The sequence below is a fragment of the Linepithema humile genome, chromosome 2 (assembly GCF_040581485.1).
Source record: "Linepithema humile isolate Giens D197 chromosome 2, Lhum_UNIL_v1.0, whole genome shotgun sequence".
In the NCBI taxonomy this organism is placed as follows: domain Eukaryota; kingdom Metazoa; phylum Arthropoda; class Insecta; order Hymenoptera; family Formicidae; genus Linepithema; species Linepithema humile.
In genome coordinates, this window is record NC_090129.1 from 25,786,190 (window position 1) to 25,811,234 (window position 25,045).

The window sequence follows — 25,045 nt, forward strand, 5'->3', positions numbered from 1 at the left end:
TTATTTCTAACTATAATATGAAAAAAATAGTATAAATATAAAATAGTTACAAAAAAGGGAAGATTGCAGTAAAGCATAAAAAAAATAATAAACGAATCAGATCAAAGTGAAAAAATTAGGACTGTTTTCTTAAATTTGTCATAGAAGATTAAAATATTTTTAAAATAGAAAGTCTTTTTTAAGATATAAAAAACGTTTTGCAGTCAGTTAGTGATTGTTTTGATAGAAATTTCTTATTATTTCGAAATTGCTATGCAATTGATTATCTATAACTCTACGCTTTACCGCTCCATTGTTTGTTGAATAAATCGCATTAGAGATGTCTGGCTTTATGGATCTTGTTTATCAATATACGACTGTAAATTGCATCGTTGCTACATCACGCGTTCTCTTCATTTCCTGTCAAGTTTTCGCATTTTCCATTTTCTCAGGTGTCGATAAAAATGTCACTTTCTATTTTATGGATAGCGAATAACATGGAGCATCTATCTTTCGTTGAATTATTTATTCGACCGTTGATACATTTCTCGTGCTTTTTGTATTATTTCAATATAAATAAAAAGATTCATGTCTTCATCGAGATATCTATTTAATTTTTAATAAACTTATTGCAGCACTTTTTTTTCTCGTAAACTTGAAAAAACAAGAAGTATTTTTTCACACTTATTTATCATTTTGTACAGAAAACGTTGAATTTGTATAAATTATTGAAATTATAACTTATTAAAAAATTATTAAAAATATTTTTTTTTTTAATTAATTATCTTTAAATTTAGCATTTAATTTCTTAAATAAAAAATTCTTAGGAAGCACAGTAGAAGTTAATTTTTTTGATAGTAAAATGCAATAAAACGAATATAGCAAATTTCGTTAATTCTACGTATACTGTTTTTTAATATTCAATCAAAAAATTAATTAAACGTTTAAAAACCAAGAAAAGATAGATTTCTTTCTGTGGATTATTTTACAAGAATATAGATAGATTTAAAGGATGTGAAATGGCGCAAAAGGATGCACCAGAATTGAGTTAAACGTAGTTGAAGGAGGACGGGAATGCGTGCAGCTTGGAACGCCTGTTTCAAAGGAGTTACAGGTGGTTGCCCTACAAAGAAAGACATGAGAAAAAGAAATCATGAGTCCGCCGCTATGGGGTGGGGAAAGAGAATGTAGGGTAAGGAAATCCGCAGTAAGATGGATAAGGTCCGATAGCAATTCCATTAGCATACAAATAATAGATTGAACGCAAATCGAAAAAACATATAAAAGAACAAACACACATCGAACGCAAGATAAGACGGAAATTATTCATCCGACCTAAGAGACCTAAAGAAACCTCTACACAATCTCGCCTTATTTATTACAATATTTTATGACAATTTAATAATTGCTTTTTAAGTTATGTTTATATCTGACATTTATTACATGACATTTATGTCCGATAGGAGTTGCAAAAGTAACATGAAAAAAAAAAAAGAAACGGGGAAGTCGCGAGGAATCTCTCTCGAACGTTAGATGAGAAAGAAAGACGCTATTGACGCAAGAAAGCGCTATTGGCAGAAGTGTCGGGTGGAAATGTCACGCGTTAAATATTAAGCGTCAAGCATCAACCTATTGACAGTTGGCATTATTTTTAACACGTTGGGCGCGCCGAAAACGCGCAAGAGTCTCTCGGCGGGTGCTAAGGGCGCGTGCGATTGAACGGAGGAGCTTTCTCATGCTCTGCGCCACCCGATATATCGTCATCCTGCGATGCGGCGCAGTCCTCATCCTCGCCCCGCGCCTCCGCCGCTCCACGAAGCAAATCCGAATCCAAAAGGGGTAGTTTCTCCGCGCTCGTGGCGCCGCTCTTCATGGCAGAGGCAAGGGTGGCAGGCAAGCCCCGATTCCAGGCCTCGGTCAGTCGTGCGAGGTGCGAGGATCGCGCAAGCTCGCGAGCTTGTCGTCGTCGCGCTCGTGCTCGTCGTTGCCACCGCCGCCGCCGCCGCCTCGACACTGACAGTCCCCGGTAAAAGGTCAAACTGGTCTGTCGCATCCTGACTTGTCGGTTTCTCACACATTCCACCGCTGTCCAGTTGACGTCGAGGCGAGGAGAGATCCTAAAGCAGAAGGACTAAGCCGCAAGGAACGAGGAGGACGATGCCGGAGGACGAGCAGGACACGCAGTCGGATTCTCGGTACGCGAGATAGTGGAGGACACATCCGATGGATGATAGTGGCGATAGTGAACCAGTGATTTGGGCGCGATTAGCAGCTTAATTGATCAGGTGCGGTATTCTGCTGTTTCGCTGACTGCGCCGCGCGCTCGCTTCCACGACTATACACTTCACTCACCCCTGCAAACGTGCTGCTTTCTCTCTCTTTGTCTCTGTCTTTCTTCCGTCTTCCCCCGCCTTCTTCTCCTTCTCCCGCTAGTTCGCTACATGCTTGTACACTCGTACCGCCGTGTCGGCTGATTAATGATGAAGACGACTAATTAAGGAGCTCGGCGGACAGCGGATGGCCAAAACGACACATAAAATCTGTTGCCACATTGCTATCAATTTGCGGATGCTCTCGATGAGGTGACTGATGGGTGACATCGCGTGTCGTTTTGCATTACATCTTCGGCTGTTTGCCGGAACAATCGAGCTATCGGATGATGTTAAAAATAGACGTTCCAGAAATGAATCGGCGGAGAATCTTGATAGGTTTAGATGAAAGAAAATTACGAACATGAGTTTTCGCTTTAGACTTACAATATTTATTCGCACAACTCCCGCAAAGAAGTATGAAACTTGTTATTCATGATTCATAATTCATTTCTCGGGTATGTAAAATTAAAAACAATATTTGCCGCAGGCTGTAACAGAAAATGATTTAAATATGATCTGCGAGGAGAGCACGCCGTGACGCGACTTATCGCTTTTTGCTGGCGCTTACGATCAACCCATTTCGCGATGCTTTTCTCTCGCTGTATCTCTCTCCATCCTGCTTTTCGCACATAGTTTTATTTCCATCTCGGCGCCGTTCAAAATCCCTCTCACCACGATCAATGAACTTGGAAGCCAAGCCGAAAGATAAGCACACGTCTCGTGGAATAGCCGAGTTTATGGCTCGTCCAATGTGGATTGGATCAATATTTATAGTAAAAAAAACATGCATGGAAATCTTCACTTGCGATAACTAGAGCGTATGCATATAACGCGACGCAATCAATTTTTTTTTTTTTTTTTTTTTTTAACGAAGATATTTCTTTGCATCTTTTATAATACATTGTTACACACTTTTGGCGAATTCTATTATGATGCTTTTGATTTGACAGAAAACTCTATCTTCTTTTCTCTATAACACGAATGAGAATATCCTTTCGGCTTTTACGTTCTCTCGATTACTCTGCACGGCCGTCTTTATAATTTCCGAGCAATTATACGTGCGTCCTTTTAACGATGAATGACCGCCGCGCGATCCCATGCGATTCAACCGCTCTTGTATTTCAAATTTCAGCCACTGAATATGTAATACGGTTCATTTGAACACTGGAGCGGTTTTAAGTACATGTTGCATTTAAATGTCAATTGATCTATAAGCCAGCCGAATTGTATCTATGACCTATTCTTATAAATATTAATTAAAGTCAATTGAGATTTATTTTCCTTTTAACTAGAGATTCCTCTTAAACCTCCGGTTGTTTTTAATTAATATTTATGGAATAACCCCATAAAAATTAGAAAGAAAATTAGAGAATAACGAGCAGCGATATTCCACAAAGGATATACGTTCGCAATTTTAAATACCAAGTTAACATTCTTTTACAAGATGTCAAAGTTGTTACAAAAAGAGAAAACTGAAGGAAAATATGACTGAAAAGTGAATCAGTTACTAACGTAACTCGCGCGCGCGCGCATTCTTCTTTAGCTTGCTATGTCTGACTAAAAAGTCTGCCTCTCCTTAAAGAGAGTAATGCAAGATAGTTACTCATGTTTTCATAGAGTCGGCATCAAAATGACGTATGTAATGATTAAACGTTTTTCTTTAAATTGTAACGTAAATAATTAATACAAACTTTGTTTACACAACGATCGTAGAAATTAAAATTAATTAAAATAATATTATTATTTACATTTTAATTAAAATAACCTTAGAATTCACATAATTTGCAACACGTGTTTTAACTGAATATTCAATGTACAACTTTTATTTGTAAACGGTTTAAGAGTTACACATTGCACACAAGCACGAGCGCGTTTCAAGCACGCAGTGTCAAGTCTCGTCGTGATATCCAATTTCAATGCGGAGCAATTACGGTCGAGAGAGCGTGTTCTCGATATATCCGTTAGATCTCAAACGCCATCGAATTTACTGCAAAGCCGATTTTAGTATTTCAAAACCGCGCTTTTTTTTATTTATTTTACACGCGTCTGCCTCGTACACGCGCGTCAAGCGAATCGACAAATGTTCGAACTGGAGAGTCGTCCGTGCTTCACAATCTATACCCCCGTCATCACGAGTGCTCTAGCTCCACTATCGAGGCGTGACCTATATGATTTTAAAAAAAGGAGAGAAAGGGTATAATCGACTTCTGTGATGTAGAGCGCGTGTATAATACAATGCATTTGTTCTCGGATTTCACCGGGAAAAAGATTGATTAAAAGTAAACGAGCGGGATTAACTCTGCAAAATTGAATTCCTAATCTTCAAAAAAATTATTTCAAAAATATATTTAAAAATCAAGTAAAATAAATAAAAGATGAAAAAAATGTTAAACATTTTAAATAATTTGATAGTTTTAAAGATTAGAAATTTTTAGCTTTACAAAGTTATTTATCATCTTTTTTTAAATTTAGTTGTCTTTTACATATTTCTTAGCGGGCTACATTTTTTATAAACTTTTCTATTTATCGGCAAGTTACAGAATTTATCGATGCAATGAATAAGTTAATCAGTCGCTGCATCTTTTTCATTATTTGCAATCGAAACGAATCTCAACTATTTACAAATTTTGTTGTTATTTTATTGTTGTACAAAATTAGCAATAAGAAAAATACAATCATGCAGTCATGCATTGCATTTAATGATTATTCCACGACTGAAACCAGATATAAATGACCGATAATTGTGTAGTTTACCCCACGTTTATTCACTAGAAGATGTTTTCTTGTAAGTGCTTTACACAACTTTTCTTCGTATACTAACAGCGTGATGAAGCGCCCAAGATATAACTTAATAAATGTTCAAGAGAATCCGACCGCTGTGTGTCGAGTTCTGCCGTGAAAATTCAACGCCGGTCGCAACAGCAAAGATAGAGCTTTTATTTCTCTGATTTAAGATTTATCGCTGATAATCGTGTAACAAAGTTTAACAAAGTTTGACGAGCAGCGAACACACGTTCGTTTTGACACATTGACGTACGCGGGATTTTATAAAAACGACACTTCTTTTATATCGGTTGCTTCGCTAAGCACGAAGTTACGCTACACATGAGTCACTCCCGTGTTGCGTTAATTGCTGAATGTAATCATTTAATGCGCCGACCAGAAAACGAGAGAGCTAGACTGAAGATAACAGAGACGTTAAATAAAGGGAATGTAAAGAAAATCCGGTGAATCATGTAATATATGGCACACTAAGTTCAGCGTAAAGAGGCAAAACATGAGAAAATTACCAGTAAATTCAACTGAAACGATATGCTTAGCGTCTTATATTTTAAATTTTAACAAATAACGCTTTTAGATTGCTTTTTATTTGAGTGATCTAGAAAGTTTTCCTTTGCAAAACGCGAACTGTGAAGCTACGTCGGATTTTGTTTATTAAATGCGAAAACATGATAGCCGGTTTAACATTTCATACTTGTTCTCATACGGATAATTATCAAAAGGTTACGTAATTAACATGTTAGTAATTAAACGTAACTTTACACAATTTTCACAGAAAATACAATAATGGTTGTGCAATAACTTTCGAAATTTTAACGCACGACTGTTTTATGTAGCGTAAATTGCCGTGTCGAATTAACGTATCCTTTTACAATCAAACAGCTTTAAAGCTTAAAGATCATTGAACAGACAACAAGTACAATAAGTTCCATGCACTTCCGTCAGATTGCAGCATGCACATATAAGCATCAAAATTGCAGAGAACCTACAAAGATAGCTGAACCGCATAGTCATTTGGGCTTAGCAAACCCACGGGCCTGAGCTCGTGCACTGCGGTCATACATATGCACTTACACTTCCATACAAGTGATTAAGAATTTAAAAAGAAAATTTTAAGTGCGAATAAAGTAGAAAAGAATTTTGAAAAAGAGAATATACTTGATTGGCAAGATGGGCTCGATTTCAACGCTATCCTTTTTCTCGTTAATAAAAAAAAGGAAAAAGAATTACAGAGTGCGATCCTTCCTTTCTGTTATGTGCAGTTTCCTTTAAAGAAAAAGCACTCAGATCATGCAACTGCAGCTGCCGCTGAAAGAAATCCAATTTGACGCGATGCCAGCCAATGCAAGATCCATTAGAGCCGGTAAAAAATGTAGATGCTTAAGAAATATAGTACATCAGAATATTGTGAATTATATAGTTCCTGCATAATTTATTATGTATATAATAATTTATATTTTTCTGGAAAAATGCAGGAGATTCTTTTGAGCTTTCAATTGCAGCGAAATGCGAAATAAAATTGCGAAAGAGCGTACGTGAATATAAACGGAACAACGCGAAACGCGCACATTTGGCGAGAGGTGTAAAACACGGACGGAGGTCGCCGTGCTTTCTGCATACGTAATCCATCTGTGCTGCCGCGCGTTTGTGTGCATCCATCGATTCACAAAAGTAGCATCGTCGGAAACGTAATGGTGATATCAAACCCCGGGCGCGCGATACAATGTCGCATTGCGTTGTTGACGCGATGTGGAATCGAGTGTCGAGAGCACGACGACGCTTTAAAACCGGACACAGCCGATCTAAATCGTCATCTGCGAGCCTGCGGAACATGTATGACAGACGCGGATTAAGCTTTACGCAACTATACGTGTGATATCGAATCGTCCGACTTCACCGTTAAACTCGACCGTGTGTACCGGCGACGGAATTACGCGACACGGGATTTACAGGACGGAAGATATATTGTCTTAGGCATGATAAAAAGGAAATTATAGAAATACGGCGCTCTTCGGGAAGAGCAGGTGTTCGCGCGCGTGACACAGATGCGCACGCTGCGCATAATCGCCTTCGCCGACGATAAACGAAACTTTTCTACTTAAGTACGATATCATTCTTGCGTGTACATTTCTTTTTTTTTCAGTACTGCAGGATGATCTCATGTTCGCTATTATTGATCGTTTTGCTCACGTAATATTTCCTATTTCCAGATTTACAAACTTTACGATCAGTATAGATTATAAGTCATACTGTGGCAAATTCAAAATTTTATTTCTTTTATACCTTTTTGAATATATCATTTTTTATTCTTTGCTTTTTAAAATTTTTTAATTATCAGAAATAATTATATCTAGTAGTTTCGCGAGAAATGTTGGTATTCACTCCGCTATTTCACCTTTTTACTGTATTGTAAAGAGGATACAATCGCAAATTTATGTTTAATTAAGCCTCGACGGTCTATTCCGACGCATCTAATGTGTATTCCTAAGCTGTTTACCCCAGTTTTAATCTTCCAAAGTAGATTAAAGAAAGTTAGATACAAGTCAGAAGTTGCACATTTTTTTATATAAATTCAACATTTTTTAATAAAATGTATAATTATAACATTTACAAATTATTAAATTAGTCATAAAAATAAATATTGGTAAAAATTCAGGAAAACAAAATTAAAGAGCGTTTGGTGGTAGTGTGCGAAGGGAGGAAAAAGCTCACGAGAGTCTTCAATTTACTTTGAGATTCGACTTGATTGAAATCCAAATTTTACGATATAAAGCTTTCTCTCTTCGTAGCTGATTCGATATTCAAATTGATGACTAGGGAAAATCTTCATAAACTTCAAATCAGCGATTCATATCGGTTTGTTGGGGATTTTGAGTTTCTCGATTTCACGCACGCATGTCTTCACCCACGTGAAATGATAGCTGTCGTATTATATAGACGCGCGTTATGCAGCTGCACATAGTGACTGCAATAGCAAGAACGACTACGACATTATCTCGTCTCTGCAGCCAATCCTGAAATCCTCTCGGCAATACGCCCATGTCTCTCTATACGGATTCACTTAACTCGTGTGGTTTCACGTGTAAATTACATGCGGTTTCAGTTGTCGTTCAGTTGTTATCGCTCATTACACTCTGTCACGCGGGTTCGCCTTCAACCTATCGGTTTTGCACAATCGAAGTGCACTTCGAATTTTCGTTTAAACCGATACAAAGTAGTATAACGAAGTTTGTGTTATTGAATTGTTTATGTGAATATTATATAGGAAAAAAATAATAGCAATTTCAATTTTATCGAAAAATTTTGGAAAATCAAAAATATATGAAATGCTCATTGCTTTCAATTTTATAAATCCTCAAAATAAACGCAGCTTATAAAATTAATTGCTATACTTATAAAGTTCTGTATGAATTTTAAGAAAAAGAATTATGTTTATCATAAAAATTTATATACATATATCTTTTTATAAAGTCAGAATCATATTTCAATGTTCTAAATTTCTAGATTTACTACATCGGATTTTCTAGTAAAAATTTTCTGCGCTTCAGTAAGCAATGAGGCCTATTTTTCTACTGAATAGGAAAAGCTATAAATTTCATTTTCCTGCCAACGACGCGATGAAGAACCCTTCCAGATTCGAGAGTTAACCGCGGATGGAAGTCCTTTGTGAAGTTACAGGCCGCACACAAGAGCACAGAGTGAACGGCCGAGTGGCTTTCGACGTGCTGCACCGAAAATTCTTTGCATTTCGCTTCTGGTTCGTCACGCAAAACTACCTACGAACAATGCACAGCCGGCCGCACCGCGAAGCCGCCCGCGGCCGAGATTGGTTGCAGTATAGAGAGATAACGTTATTATGCCGTTCGTAGATTTGCAATAGCGCGAACAATGACGGTATTTCCTACGGGCGGGGTGGGACGCATGCCGATACTCCGGCCAAATGAAATGTTGCAGTAACAAAGAGTCGAACAGGTAGAGTCGGTGAGCGATCGACGGCTTGCTGAGTAAACAATGGTGGGATTGACCGAATGCGACACGTGTACACGTGGCTACACGTGGACATTGAGTATAAAAGCAACGCGGTGGCGCAATGATTTTTCCATTACTGAGTGTTGAAATTTTATTTGTCACCTGCAGACCATGGTTTTATGTATTTAAATAGCCACGTTTTTACATACACATTACAATACGCCATAATCGATAATGCAGATGCCAGCGCTGCATGGTAGTGACGTTTTATTTCCCTTTCCTTTTCTCTGGCTGCCTGTTAATCAAAAAGTTTCTGGTAGGAACGTTTCTTCCCAGAATCGTTGCCTAAGATTCAAATTTATAAGGGCCAGGTTTTTAAATCCTCGATTTTCACTAGCTCGGTTGTCTATTTTTAAGAAAGAAAATCAATTTACAAAAATTGAATATATATTTTGCCTTCAACAGATTATTTGTCACTATATAAAGATATTTATCGAAGCAAAGTTTAAGTAACAGTTTACAATTCTTCTTATATTTGCATTAAAAAATTATTGTGATAAAAAGTATCGATTTTAATTTACGAGGATTTGATTTTTGTACTAGTTTATGCAGTTAGAGCTGATATTTTAACAAATATCCAATGTTCAGCAAACAAGCAATTACTGTAATCATTGTAATATTGTACATATGATAATTATATTATGCGTCTTTGATATTGTCAATATCTTAAAGCCAACGCCCTATCTGCAGCATGAATGGCTTCAATCACGGATGCCCTGTCGACAGATAGCAGTACATGATTATAGCTATAGATACAACTAATTTCGAAGATCTCATTACGTTCTGACAGATCTAGCACCTCGTAATTACTATTGAGCATCGTTCAATTTCGTCTGACATTTAACGGGTATATGTGAAATTCTACGTCAATCGTGGCACATTTACCTTTACACGCACATGTAATATCGTCAATTACATACATATAAAAAACGAATAATAAACAGAGATCTAGAATATTACTGATCAGACAATTTTCTAATCTCGTTGATGAAAAATCAAATCTGTAATCCCGGTTAATCCTTCTTTTCATTTTCCACCGAATTTTGTAAGGTCGTAATTGAAAGGCTTGCAAAAGTGATATAAAAGCACGTTTGGCTATGGTTACTTAGTTATTAAGCATCTTCTATATAAGAAGCTTGTTCGCGAACACGTCTGAAAGAGAAACTGTAAAGTTCTTCGATTACATCGCATCAGCCCATCTCACAACTGTACGCTAGGCAAGCACAGGAGACTTCATCTTTGACGGCACAAAAGGGGATACTTTGATGTATTTTGAACGTCTCGGCTTCGGCTTTGTAGTGAACGGGATTTTAGCAAGCTTCGCACGACAGGCGACTTATAACAATACATATATATATTCATGGTATTGTATTACATTTACATTCGCGTCTTGTCGGACAAATGACTAGGGATAAAATCAATGAAGAGCTTATACACCAAAATTCCTGCAAATTCAATTCACTGTTATTTTTTACTTAAAAGATATTAAAATAGTATCGTACTTAAAAATATATGGAGGAAGTTTGTAAGTTCAACTTTACTATGCTCTGAATTTAGAGTCGGTCTTTTCTTAGCAAATCAACGTCAGAAGAAAGATTATCATTTGCTTTAACTTCTCGATTTTGACTCGATGTATTTTTGTAATTGAATCTTTTTTTATAATTTAATTAATTTTTATAATTTAAGTAAATAGCTGCTATTAAAATAACTGCTAAAATTAATTTGAGTGTATGATTTGATTATCTACTTATTGATTTGTTACTTTTAACTTGATTATTTACTTCTCTAAAAATTAATTTTATAAGCTCCGAAAGCTCTTTGCTTTCAACCTCTTTGCTTTAAATTTAGAATTTTAACTTAGAATCTTTAGAAATTATTAACACATCGAGACTAAAATATATTTAAACATTTGGATATTTTTAGCGAATTTGACAAGAATCTCGAGTTGCTTTTTTCGTGCTACGACAAATCTTCGTTGCCTGCTCGCATTGCAGGTAGAATACCACGTTTGGCGCGGTTCGTCGCTACTGTACGCATCAATGCGACACATGTAACGTACAAGCTCTTAGTCCAATGCCCTTGCATTTCTGCGTACTCCGCGCACGTAACGTCATAAAATTACCAGCAAATTGCGTTTGTGCTGCACCACCGAAAAGTTTTCCGATAAAACGTAACCGTCACGTTCGCGAAAAGCTCTCCTGCATTCGATTTTCAGTAAATCGTTTTCTAGCGCGACGGATATTTCCATCCTTCTGAGCTCCAATCTACCTATTGCTTTTTTTTGGTTGTCCTTGTGATAAAAGCGAACTTAGGGTATCTCGGATTATCTTTTTCTAATGTCTGCATGCCGTTCGATAATCTTGCTCTCTTGATATAAATCACCAGAGAAAATTGATTTCAATATTTTTAAACGACATTGATACGGCGATTTTAATCACGAATCAAAATCGGCAGAGAAAAGAAAATTGGATGAAAATTCCGGAAAAATGTGATTTAAAATTTTATTGAAAATAAAGTAGAAAAATTGAAAATATTTGATATGACTATTTGATATTTCAATCTTTCGTGGGTAAAAATCGAAATTTAAATTATCCAAAATTTTAATTTTTAAACCCGTGCTGCCAGCTAATCGTATTGTTCGCCGTACAGTAAAGCTCTTCGATTTTAACGGAGTGAATTTTAGCACATGGTAGAATGTGCGCTAAAATGCACTCTCTTATAAACGGATTATAAATTATTAATTTTGCGAACGGGAGTAGCGCGCAGTAGCGAGCGTGTGCCTCTAGCGAATTGAATAAATAAAAATATAAAATTAAATTTGAAATGTCAAAGCGTCAAAGTGCATATGACACGCCTTTGTTTTTTTACATCGTATTTATACCGAATCGAAAATAATACGAAGGTATCAAAAAACACGATTTCATCGATATCATCAATACCATCCGTCCAATTGCGATGAAGAAACGCATAAAAGCCAACAAATAACAAAATTAATTTATAATATTATATTTATGAATTATTTCATGCATCATTTTCTCTCTGAAAGAACTCGATAAAAACGATTGAAAGGATATAAACCGAAATACTAGATAATTCATTGATTCGAATATTCAACGTGACTGTTATGTCATGATCTTCAGCTGTCGACATGACATAACTAGAAATAACGAACGAAAAGAAAATTTTCATTTACCATGTGCCATAATTGTTGTCGCATTCATAAAATCATGTAAATTGAAATGTAAAATGTTGACATGAAAATTGTTACGCATTTTCAGCGAAATTTTAACGCTATAAAAAATTCTAATTAAATTTAAATTAAAAATTTTCTTTATATATATATATAATATTTTACACGTGATAATTAATAACATTTTTTTTATTTTTTAATGAGTAAATATTGGGAAATACACCGTATTTATTATTTCTCGGAATAAATTTAGCCGGTTTCTTCATCATGTAAATATAAATTATAATTTTACGAATGTTCCGAACAGCACTAGATTTCTATCATACACTCTGAATTTATTTAAGATACTTTTCTCAGAATGTGTGCACAATGCATAGAATTATAAAGAAGCTCTGTCGGTTTGCCAGAAGTCCTTTCGAATTTAGCTGGCTTTTGTCTCTGGCAGGAAACTTGAAATTGAATCCGTTGCAGGACAAGTAACTTATCTCACAGGAGCACGCAACGAGCTTTTATGGCATTATCTTTACATGTACAATCGGTATTGTTCAGAATGGAAACTAAACTTTGGACAATGCCGCGTAGTGCTGTGCATCTAATGACAATTATCAAACGATTGAATAAGACGAGGCTTTGTCAATATTGATTTGTTCCACGTGCGGTATACGTAATCATTGTGTTTTGCGGAACTAAAACAGCTGAGTTACAATGATTTATCACTGAGATTAGTCATCGTCAAATTGTCAACGATGTGAGACAAATATGTGAGGCAAATGCATTTAACACAGAATAAAAGTTGACGTAAAATATCAAAAAAATTCGGATCTGCAATGAATTGTGACGTTTTTTTTTTTAGAAAAAATATGTGAACCTATCACAAATATCCTCGGAAAAAGAGTGATATTTTATTCTCCAAAAAAGTTATTGAAACAATTTTCAATATTGGTTGTCACTGAGAAAATTGTTATATTATTTATATTACATAATGGTATGAAATAGATATTACAATTTATAAATCATAATATTTATAAAAAAATATTTTATAACAACTTTATATTAATCCAAATTCTTTACAAAACTCACTTGTTCATTTCGGCATCAGATCATTCAACTGGGTGTCCCAACTCAATTTCTCTACAAATCGCGCGGATAGTACACAGGGAATATAATCATTGTGCTGGAGAGAGGAGTCACCTTTGTGCGAGCTTATTGTCTTATTGGTTCGCTTCGAAATCCATTTAGGGTGGATAAACGGCGTTAGACAATAGCTCACATTCAACAAGTAATGGAGCTAAGCGATCAGTAGATCTAGTTACTAGCCGAACTAAACGAGCTAGCGATCCCGAGCGCTTAAAATATAAATTTTTATCAATTAAATAAACAGCCGACAATTTAATTAACGAAGAGAAACGCTATTAATTAACAGTTTCTATTATATTTGAAGGTAGGAAAGGATGCCCTCAACATTATATATTACATATTTTATAAAGAAAAGTCTATATTAGATAATACTTAAGAAATTGCATAAGTTATTCTAGTTTTTAATCTTACGTGAACAATTAGAGACTTAAAGAAAACTTGTTAGATACTTTTCATTTAGCCATAGTCGACGTAAATCTTGTTTTAAAATCGATGGCAAAAATTCTTAACAACATTTCTGTGCTTCAAAGATTTTAACAGTCCTACGAATATAATTGATTTCGAAAAATAACAAGCTGATAGAGCCGGAGCTAGTTATAATTGCTCAAATTTCCTTTTATTATAACATTACATATGTTTCGGCCTAACGGACGTGGCCATCTTCAGTGTAACAAATTAAAAAATCGTCGTTAGTCGTACAATGTTGACAAGATAGTCAGAATAATTTAGGTAACGCATCCTTTTTTTGACATGGATACAGTGCCGGATCTACATATAAGCTAGATAAGCTACAGCTTAGGGGCCTCACATTATAAGGGGGCCTTTTTAGTATAGAAAAGATTTAAAAAAATGTATTTTTTGTTAATAAGAGGAAGCCTCCTTAAGATCATAGCTTAGGGGCCACAAAATCGTACATCCGACCCTGCATGGATAGTACATTTTTTTCATAAATTTATAAGAAGCCATGGATCATCTATCTTAGGAGGTCCGATAGAAATAAGTATCAAGTAAATAAAATAACGTGCGTCGACGGCAGTGAGCCAGGCTTGACTGATGTATTGTATTTTTCCTTCGATTTATCTCACCGAGAAAAGGACGCGGCTACGAAAATTCTCGCATCTTTACTCGTTATCTTTTCCTTTCAACGAGCACATTGAATGGTAGAGGAAAGTGCGAGAAATAGATAGAGGAGAAAAGAAAAAACGTGGAGTGTCTTATAAAAAAAAGAATAAGACGAGGTGCAGAGAAAAAGAAATTCTGATAAATACTAGCGAAGTGGGTCGTGGATCATTAAGCTGCCTTTTGTTCATTATTTCCGTTTCTCATTGACGCATGTTATTTGTCGCTTCCGTTCAACTGTGCACAGAAGGCGATGGGAAGAAAAAAAGAAGACAGAATAGACAAAAATTAATCAATGTGGGGATCAGTGATCGGATATTACATGGACATTGTTCGTACATTAACGTCTAATATGATTTTCGAGTATGGCTATTTTCCTGATAACGTATAGCGCTCTCTCGTCGCTACGATTTTTAGAAATTTTTAATTTAATTCTCTCTCACCTTTTCCCAACGAATAAAATACGCAAATGCCCAGACCGGTACACGAATGTAAGTTCATGATTTAACTTTATAATTTTTTCAGCGCTGCATATTCATTTGTAGGTAACAAATAATAAGAATAGGCTAAATTTTTAAATAATAGCATAAAGAAAGAGTGTAAATGATAAAATATTTAATCTTTGAACGGCGAAGGTTTGAGATTTAACACGGACGAAGGTTTCGGACTGAGGTCTCAAAATACAATAGTTACAGATAAATAAAAAACTTGTTTGCCTTATTCCTGCTTTTTTTTAAAAAAGCATGTGGGCTGTCTGAAACACCCCACCTTCGCTGTTCGAGGGTTAAAGATATATTATGTTACATAAATTAACAAATATATATATATATATATTAAACTCATCAAATATATTAAATTAACATATATATATATCAAACTCTGAACGATTTAAAATTCAATTTATTTTACATTTCTTTTATATTTTTCATCTCTGGAAGATTTTCTGCACTTTTTTCCATTTGTTTCACGTTTAACATTTATCATACTTATTGTTCACCGCGATTTAGCTGTCTATTCGTCTTTGGAAAATACTGCAGCATCGAGGAGACAGACAGCCAGCGGGCGTGGCTTAATAAGTTTTGCCGTTCATTCAGACAGTGCAGGACAACACAAGTAAAATACGAGAGACGATGCGAGAGGGTGGCAAACTAAGAAAGACGAGAGGAGCGAAGAGGAAAAGAGAGAGAGAGAAAAAGAGAAGGATAGCATTGAGAGAGAAAAGAGAAGAATCCAATAGTCCAATACCCTCTCGGCTAGGGCTAAAGCTCTTTGTCTCTCTCCCGGATGCCGGGATGCCAATAGCTGGCGTACCTCGGGCTATATTCCTTGCGTACCATGATAGGTCGAACCAGTATTGCGGCGTACTACTAGTACTAGTTGCTACCGCGTGTCTCCCCGTACATTGACGCCGCCGTGAACCATCATAACCAGGCGGAATTTGCAAAATAAATACGCACGGCTGTGAAGCATACTGCTCGCTGTAATCTCAGATGTGGTTTCGCAGTTTTTCAACACTCGGAATGTTTCCAACTAATAATATTCAGTATACTATAAATTTTGCATGGATGTAGCGTACACACTATACGTACAATATCGACCATTGTTTTTATTGCACATGAATGTTTGAGCAGCGGTGCAAATTATAGCGCAGAAATGAGTTCATCCTGCACTTTGTACGGCGAGAGTAATCTCGGCTTCATTGTTTCGATATCACTCGACATGAATGGCTTGTAAAAACATCTAGACGTGTGTAATTGATTTGGCACCTCCGCTTTTTTAGAAAGAGAAGGAAAAATCAACCGAGAACGGAATAATTGTATCAAGCGCTATCAAACATTGCGTGTAGAATAAAAATGTCCGTTTTGCAAACAACTATAATTTCATTTATGTAATCTGACACAAATAACATTATAAAAATATAGATGCTAAGCCGATAAAGCACAACTTCTATCAGGAAAATCTTGAAAACTTTTCAGAAAAAAGTTGCAATTTATCGAGAAGAAAATTATTAGCTAGAAATTTATTATGCTTTTTTCGTAGCTTCGCTTTTTCTCGCATGTCGCCGCGAAGCTTCGTTGCTATGCACGGTCTATGCTATAAGTCGTTACTCGTTGCTAATTATATCAGGGATTCTCAAATTTTTTATTTTTCTTTAAACTTATAATGCGCTGCCACTTAAATGCAATCTTATAATGTCAATTAATTAAATCTTGTATTGAAGAGGACAGTTGCCAATTCTTTTCGCAATAATAATACGATACGTATTAATGTGCATAAACTGTTGTGCCATTGCGAATCATTGACATTCGACAGTCGAAATAATGATGCGAAATATTCGAGTGCATAAGCCAACGACCGAGCAAAGTATCACAATTGAGCTCATCGATTCGATGATGTGTAATGACGATGTGGCGTGAATCCGAAAATAGAACTACGTGACCGCGACCAATCGAAAAGTCGTAGTCTGGCGCGGCTGTACACCTATACACGTACATCGTGCAGTTTCGCCGACTGATCAATGCGGAACTGGAACGAATTCCAGTCGATTCATCGGTGGATTTTCTTCAATTATCGACTCATAGAGTTTAAATGTCGTAAATGAGTAGCTTTTTCGGAATTCAGTGATATGGATTTTTTTTCGCGTCGGCCTTGTAACGTGGTCTTCGTCCTTATCATGAGCGGTGTTATAGTATGCCAAAGTGCCGTGCAGCAAAATCGATAAGTGTTACAAGTGCGCAGCATGCATGTGATCGTTATTTATGTGTCATGAATAAATCTTTGCCTCTCATCGCGCACGTACATATTTTCTCTCGGATTTTAGCAAAACTCTGCAGTAATTCCTTGCGTAATGTGTTCTTAAAATGAAAAAAAAAAAAAATATTTATATTTTTTTGTGAACTAACGGTGAAATATGCATTTTAACATTGAGGTCAACGGCAAAATATCATTTCATTTTATTGACAATTTTAATAATAATAGCTAATAACTTTTTTTTGATAAATATGAAAATACAAGTTAAGGTTTACTGCCAATATTCACTGAAAAATGGTGATAAAACTTCTATCGTTTCGAGCAAAATCGGGCTCTTTCGAGAACTCATTCGTTCACCATCAAAAAATGATACTTTGCTGCGTGTAAAACATCTCGCTATATGCTGCAGCAGGTGAACACGGTGTCACGATGTTTTGTGGTTTCTCGTATTATGTAGCAGCTTTTCGCGCCATAGTGGAATTAGATAGAGCACGGTCGGCCGCTCGAAGGAAGGATTTGCATCGCGCTTAGTAAGCGAACGTAATACATTGGCATAAAGCTCACTGATTAAAATGCGAGATAATTTAATTAATTTTTATCATTGATTATATGTTATTGATATGTAATTTATCGTATTTCTTTTTTGTTTTTGTTAAATTTTTTATAAAACTAAATGCACCGTTCTACATTTAATAGTCTTGATTATGAAAATACCGGCGATTACAACTTTAAATCGCATCGCGTCCCAAGGGTTCTATCATTCTTCCGCTATAATGGAACAAAGTAATTGCTTCCGCGATATCCTTCGCTTAAGTCGGACGAAGGCCGCGCGGTAAGGTGAACGACGGTAAATCGCGGAGCGCTTTTTAACGAAAAGAGCTGAGCTTTCAGAAACACTTTGAAGTCAATGTTGCCATAAGCGAATTCGATTTACTTATAAAAAAAATCAAAATCAAATTTTTGTAACATTATCACAATTTTCTACATCAAAATTGGATACCTTGCTTTTACGTTTTGATGAAAAATTATTGTTATAAATAATATAAATAATAGAGCAGCGGTGGACATTTTATCGACGACATTATCAGATAAACCACATTTTCATCATTGGTTTAAAGCCCGAATAAAATTATCATCTCTCAAAGAGCATCGAACCGCAAAGACCTCTTGATGCACCTGCTGCGAACGGCGATGCATCTGGAGTGCATTATTAACGTACCGGAAGGTGGCCAACCTCCTTTCAGTCTCCACCTAGCTTTCAAGGTAATTAAATGGACAGTCGGAGCCGACGGACTGGCAACGAAAGCTTTAGTCTCGCGGCGCGAAGAAGGCCACATTGTACTTATGTACGTCCGCGTCGCGTATTTTCGACGACGGATTTAGGGCGTGAGAAACGCGAGAAATCACGATGTATCCGAGCGGATAAATAAAATAATGAACACTATATTTTTATTATTCATGCGCAGTATTTTGCAAAATATAAATGTTGAAAATTGCAATCTTTTTCCTGCGTTGTACAATTTCAATTCTGCTGCAACAATGTCATCGCGGTAATTTTTTTGCGTATTCGTCGACCTGTGCGTATATTTTTAAGTAAAGGTGAAACGGTGGATCGATTTTTTCAGTTGACTACTTCATTCACCTCACGGCATAAAATCACGCTAGATGAGTCGTTATATAATTCACGTTACATACAGAGCGTAATTTTCATTGGACAGTGTACTTTGCTTCATTACTCCACAATTCTCAGCTTTCTTCCTCCAAGATAAATATTGTACTATTCTATAATAATGTTATTTTCTTTAACTACTCGTATATTCTACAAGATACGTTGTTCTGAAAAATGTTCACGTACGTCTGGCATTTAATGCAACCATTTTTTGCTGTACGACTGCTGCGGATAAACTGAAAAATGAATGGTGCCCAGGGCGAAACATGGGAATCCCGTTGTACAGAGAGCGAGAGAGAGAGAAACGAAGGTGGAGACACTGTAAGCGCTGATGGAACCCGTCGCTCTCTCGCAAATCTGATTACGTTCCCTCACTAGCAGGGACCACCATAGTCTCGTTTACCACTACTCTTTGAGAGAATACGTAGACGGGCTTGCACGTCTGCGTACATGTCGCACGGCTCACCAGACTCCGATGAACCGCGACCATCACGAAAATCGAATAGGGGTTTGTCTCAGCCATTGATTTCCGCCTCGTTTGGCATCTAGTTTCGAGAGATTCCAATAAAACGTATGGAAGTGGGAAATTATGAGTATTTACCGGCTGCATCCGTCACCGGAAACGCCGTGAAACAAGGGAATGGCGGGTGGTACTCAAAAATTAATCGACTCGGTTATTGCGAAAGCATCCATTGGCGTATGTGTCATAAAAAGAAAAGTTTTCTTTTTAGAAATGAAAAAAATTTTTGTTATTAGCCTTTCTCGGTTATATATAAAATATTACAAATAAAAATGCAATTCAAATACTTTTTTATTATAATATTTGTTCACACATAATAATCAGTTTTTCTAATTTGTATGTAATAAGTATGTAAAGAAGTTGATTCGTATTTTGTTTGCAAAATTGATTGAACTAATATAAATTCATATTAATGTTTTCGCTGTCGGTTTATCACATATTCATGTAATTACAATTAAAATTCAATCAGTTTTATTCATTTGGATATTTGACTTTTTTCACTCATTATTACAATGACCGATTCCATTAATTCACATTAATATTTTTGCTGCTAATGTGCCACGTACAACAATGAGTGCAATTACGCCAGAAGTGTACGACCCATTTATATTAATGTAAAATCAATACAAAGATTACTTCAGATGTGAATTTCGAGGAGTTATACAACGTCTGTCGACGACTGCTCTTTTTCACTGAAATCACATTTGTCACTTCAACAGGATCTTATCGATTAAATATGAATATTGATCGTGTAAATTGTTAATTCCTCATCCGTTCTTTTATAATTAATAACACAATTATTTGCGGCAGATTTACGATCGCGTAAGATCTAAAACATGTAAAATAAAATGCGACGCACGCAAGATCAACACGAGGATAATGCAAACGTGGTTAGTCGACAAATACACAACACCGCATATTCTCATAAGTATTCGAATATAATATACATAGCATATGTAAAATTTAACACAATATTTTTTTCTTCTGTTGCATACTTAGCAGAAACCATCACGCATACGATAGCAATACATTATACAAGTATCGGTTTTCTCTCCAAAGACCACCGGAAAATTCTTCTCCGGCGGGGTTAGCCTTGCACTTATAGTGAGAGGTCCCTCAGGGACTTTTCTTCCACGCTTCTTCGACATTCGTCTATAGTCGGTGCATAAAAGGAGAACGCGAAGCGTCGTGAAGAGAAATCCTTCGCGCGGATCCTATTGTAGATCCCATCTTTTTCGCGGGCTTTCTCCTTCTTTCACGCATACCGGCAGCTATCCTTCTTTTCTCGAACAATTTCCTTCTCTCTTTGAAGCGGTTCTTATCTTCGGAGATAACGGCGGATGGAGGAAAACTCTCTCGCGAGTGGGATGGGTCGAGAATGCGGCGGTCTCGGAATTCCGCGCGATCCTAAGCCATATTAAACTTGCCTAACGGGTGACCTAGTAACCCGCAAGATCATACCTCGTTAAAGCTTCCTGCGGAACAACGCATTTTCGAGAATGACGAGCGGATCGATGAGACAGCGTCGTCGAATCGCTCGGTGCGAACGACCCGACGGCTATAATAAAATTGATAGCGCTAGTGAGCAAACAGCGTATACAACATTTAGAGTTTTTTCAGATTGTTGACTTAAATTGGAGCTTACACGATATATTACACGAATATTGCACACGAAGAGCTATTTATACGAATTATTTATTTTATCAGATATTTTTAATAAAAACAATCGCATCACGTTGTCACAGTTGATAATATTGATAATTTATCTTAATTCTGCGCAGACAGACTGTCTACAATATATGTATTTAAAATTAGTTTTTATTTTGCGAAATGTCAGAAAGTTCATCGTTTCTTCTAATTTTTCAACTTTTAGCTTTTAACTTCAATATCTTGATATCTAAACTTCAAATTAAAATTCTTTCGAAGTCTGCTCGAAGTTTGTTAAAGAATACAGTTTCGCTATCTGTTTGCGTCTTGTAACTTTATTAAAGTTTGCTGAAAATGTTTCATCTTCAATCACGTATAGCGACATTATTGATTTCTCGATATTTTTCTCGTGAAGTAATCTACTTTTGAAATTAAAACAGACGTAATACTTTGCGGCTTTTGCAGAAGCGCCTGAAACGACAATTTTCGCAAATATGTGCATAATAATTCTCAGAAATAATAAAAGAAGTAGTACTAACACATTGAGACAAGTATAGTCGAGCAGGTAACTGATTATTGCATTGTTAAGATAAATAATACAATATTTCTCTTTCTCTCACTGTCGTAATATTTCTTGTCGAAACTCTTTCGTCGTATGAATGCAGTTAAACGGCGATAACGCAATTCCGATAGAGTTGATAAAGAAATCATTGTGAAGCAACGGTTGTGGAGGGATATTTGATTTGGAGAGTAAGCGTACTAGTCAAATACCTAGCAAATATTTAATCTACATCCCTCTAGTTCCCTTGGGCACTTTCCAATACATACCGCGCAGACGGAGGTACTTTGCGATAGAGTTCGATATTTTACTTTCTTCCTTCGTTCCTCTTTTTTTTTTTCATCTTGATATACTACTTTTGACGTTCTGTGTCACAAATTTAAATCAAGTGAAGCCATTAATAAAATGAAAGCTTCTTATGGTATGCCAAGTATGAGAAATATTTACATAATGGAGTAAGGAAACATTCAGCAAATGCATATTTCATTAGTTCACTTTCGCTAATGCATCGCGAACTTAATTTCGTAATCTCGATAAACTGCGCGATGCAAATTTTAATGCGGATGCTGCTATGATAGCCCGTATATGAGTATGAATTTTATACCAGCGCAAATTTTCTTCTGGTGTTGCGTATCGCTCGGAAAATTACGCGAACATTGTCAGACGCGTCAGGAGGATTCAAATTTGTTAGACAGGTATAAATTAGAAGCTGTGGGTGCGAAGCACATTGTGCTCCGCAGCTCCGCGCGAATTGAATTTACGATACCTCATAAATATGGACTAGACAACAGAAAGTTCAAAGCTTATCGGATTTTACTTAAAAGTGAACGCCGACGTACAGAAGCGGCATTAACTGCTGTACATCATCAACGATTGGATTTTATGAAACAACTATATCACCCCATCATTGTTTCCATTTATTATATATTAGTCTATTATTATGCGCGAAATAATTGATGTAAAATTGATTTATGCGCATAATTGTACACAAAAACTAGTAATAAAACATAATCGATTATAAAGCGAAAGTTAGCGAGAGATTAATGCAGTTCACATGCGTTATAAAGTTAAAAAGTTCAAGGTGGACTTCTAGCAAATGGTTTACACGTGTGAATTATTCATGATAACTCACCAAGTTTGATTCTGCAAACTTTACAAACTATTGGTAATAACGAGCAGACCGACACGTACTTTATATCAAATCTTTATGAAATGACTTTAACTTTCAGCTAAGGACGCTATGACTACATTTAATGAATCTATCTGGATAGAACTTAATTAAAAATTGTTTAGTAGTATTTAATGTAAAATCTATTTTATAAGCTTTTTTTATGATTTTATAAAAAGCAAAATTTTTACAGTTTTATTTCACCAAAATAATATATTTTGCGAGAAAAACGGAGGCATGTGAAAGCTTCATCAATACTCATTTTTCATTTTTGTTTTATATCCTTACCATCTACACTGCAATAGTTTAATAAAAATAGTATCTAAATAATTTACCATATATTTATTAATCAAATAATGTCAACCGCGCAATATATCTAAAACACAATGCTAAACTCGAGAGATCTTGGCTACCTTGACATAGTGACACAAATGTAAGTAGTAGTAGTCCAAGTCTTGGCTGACCCACTTTCTCTGCTCATTGCCGATGAATTTTTGTTTTACGCATATGCATTTTTCCCTTGTTATTTTACATAAAATGAAACAAAAACAATAATAATATGTTTTTGCAACATTAATGATGCGCAACGTCCATTTAACATCCATTAATATTTATTAATCTTACAATGCTTTCAAATTAAATCAACGTGAATGAAAGCGTTATTTTAAAAAATTTTCTATATTTTTATTGTAAACAAGAAGCAATCGATTTCCAGATGTTAAATTAAACATAAGTTCTCCAGGCATCTTTGCTATCTTCTTTGGCTTTTGTTTCGTAAAGAAGGTGAAGGGCGAAGCCAACCGTTGAATAGATGTACTTGAAAATTCTCTTTGCTTTTGCTTCTCGGTTTCAAGCTGAAATCTTATGTGCCACTAATTGCTACTATTGTTTCTGCTAACAGAAAGAGTAGCAAAAAAAAAACAAAGGTAAAAGTGCTACTTCGTCGACACATTGTCTCTTTGATTTTTCTATCAAATTCGCGATCGAACATTATCAGCCGCGCGCATTTATTATTTAAATCAATCAAGTATTCTTGTTAAAAAAATTTCTTTAAAATAAATTTCTAGTAAAAAAATATATATTATTTTATATTGTACTTATTAAATGAATTAATGTTATTGTAATGCTGATGTTCGATAGAAATCGAACATTTTTCTTAATCGCATATCAATTAAACAATGATCAAGGATAAGCATGCTTTAATTGTTCCCTGATCGTAATCGGATAATGCTATCTGCACAGATGCACTCCCTGTGTTTTAGGCTTCGCGGTTTCATCCGATTTGGTGGATTTAGCATCCAGAACGATGGGTTGGGTTCTCACCGGTCTCGGAGTGGCTTTCGTCATCGTCATCGCTGCTGGTGCCACGCTTGTTTTGTGCCGAAGGTAATTATGGTTTTGATGTAGTCAAATAAAATCCGATAATATTAAAATCAGCTTATAAGATAAAAATTGTTGACAACAAATTATTGACTACGTTCATAATTGAGTTTTCGACGAATAAAAATTGCTTGTTCACAAACATATCGATGTATCCCATATACATATATAATTCAGACATTTTATTTTTCAAAAAAAGCAATTGCACACGAATTATGAATATATTTGAATTGAATTATTCGTTGTAAGTCTTTCTCTGATATCTCTCCGTCGTCCTTAATCAATAATGTAAGAATATAATAATATATCCTTGGAAACTAGTTGACGCGTTAATGGGTGCAACAGGTGAAAGCGTAATTTAGCGAATACAATTATTACACTAGCAATTTGGTGTCTGTTCGAGCACGAGCTTAATCTATTTTTTGTCAGAAGAATAAATCTGGATTCGTTTTATCCGAGAATAATAATACGAGGAAAGCTATTAAAGATGATTATAAATTTAAATAACCCTGATCGTTATCGCGAACATGCAGGACACTAAATTATTCCGTGGAACAAGATACCGTGTAGTAAATGTGTGCAAAATAATTAGCAAAATAATATATTTAATTAACAAATAGATTCTGAGACTGTATTTAAATTACTCTTGTTGTATTTTAAAGACATTCACAGTGTAACAAAAATACATAGAAAATATATGGAGAAGTGAGAAAAAGGTAATTTATTTAACATTGCTTGCAATAA

General features: G+C 35.7%; 1 protein-coding gene across 5 annotated transcripts in view; it reads left to right on the top strand.

Moving 5' to 3' along the window:
* Window positions 1-1,861: 1,861 nt before the first annotated feature.
* Window positions 1,862-25,045, top strand: part of Syt12 (Synaptotagmin 12) — a 34,351-nt gene continuing 11,167 nt past the window's right edge. For 4 of the 5 annotated variants that reach the window (XR_010888535.1, XM_067349620.1, XM_012359810.2 and 1 more), the window contains exons 1-2: window positions 1,862-2,264; window positions 24,184-24,307. Coding sequence is in view for 4 of the 5 variants with exons in the window: in XM_067349620.1 (XP_067205721.1) it covers window positions 24,228-24,307 (80 nt within the window). In the remaining variant the exon portion in view is untranslated. The remainder of the gene's footprint in view (window positions 2,265-24,183; window positions 24,308-25,045) is intronic. The other variant, XM_012359814.2, reaches the window with a different exon arrangement.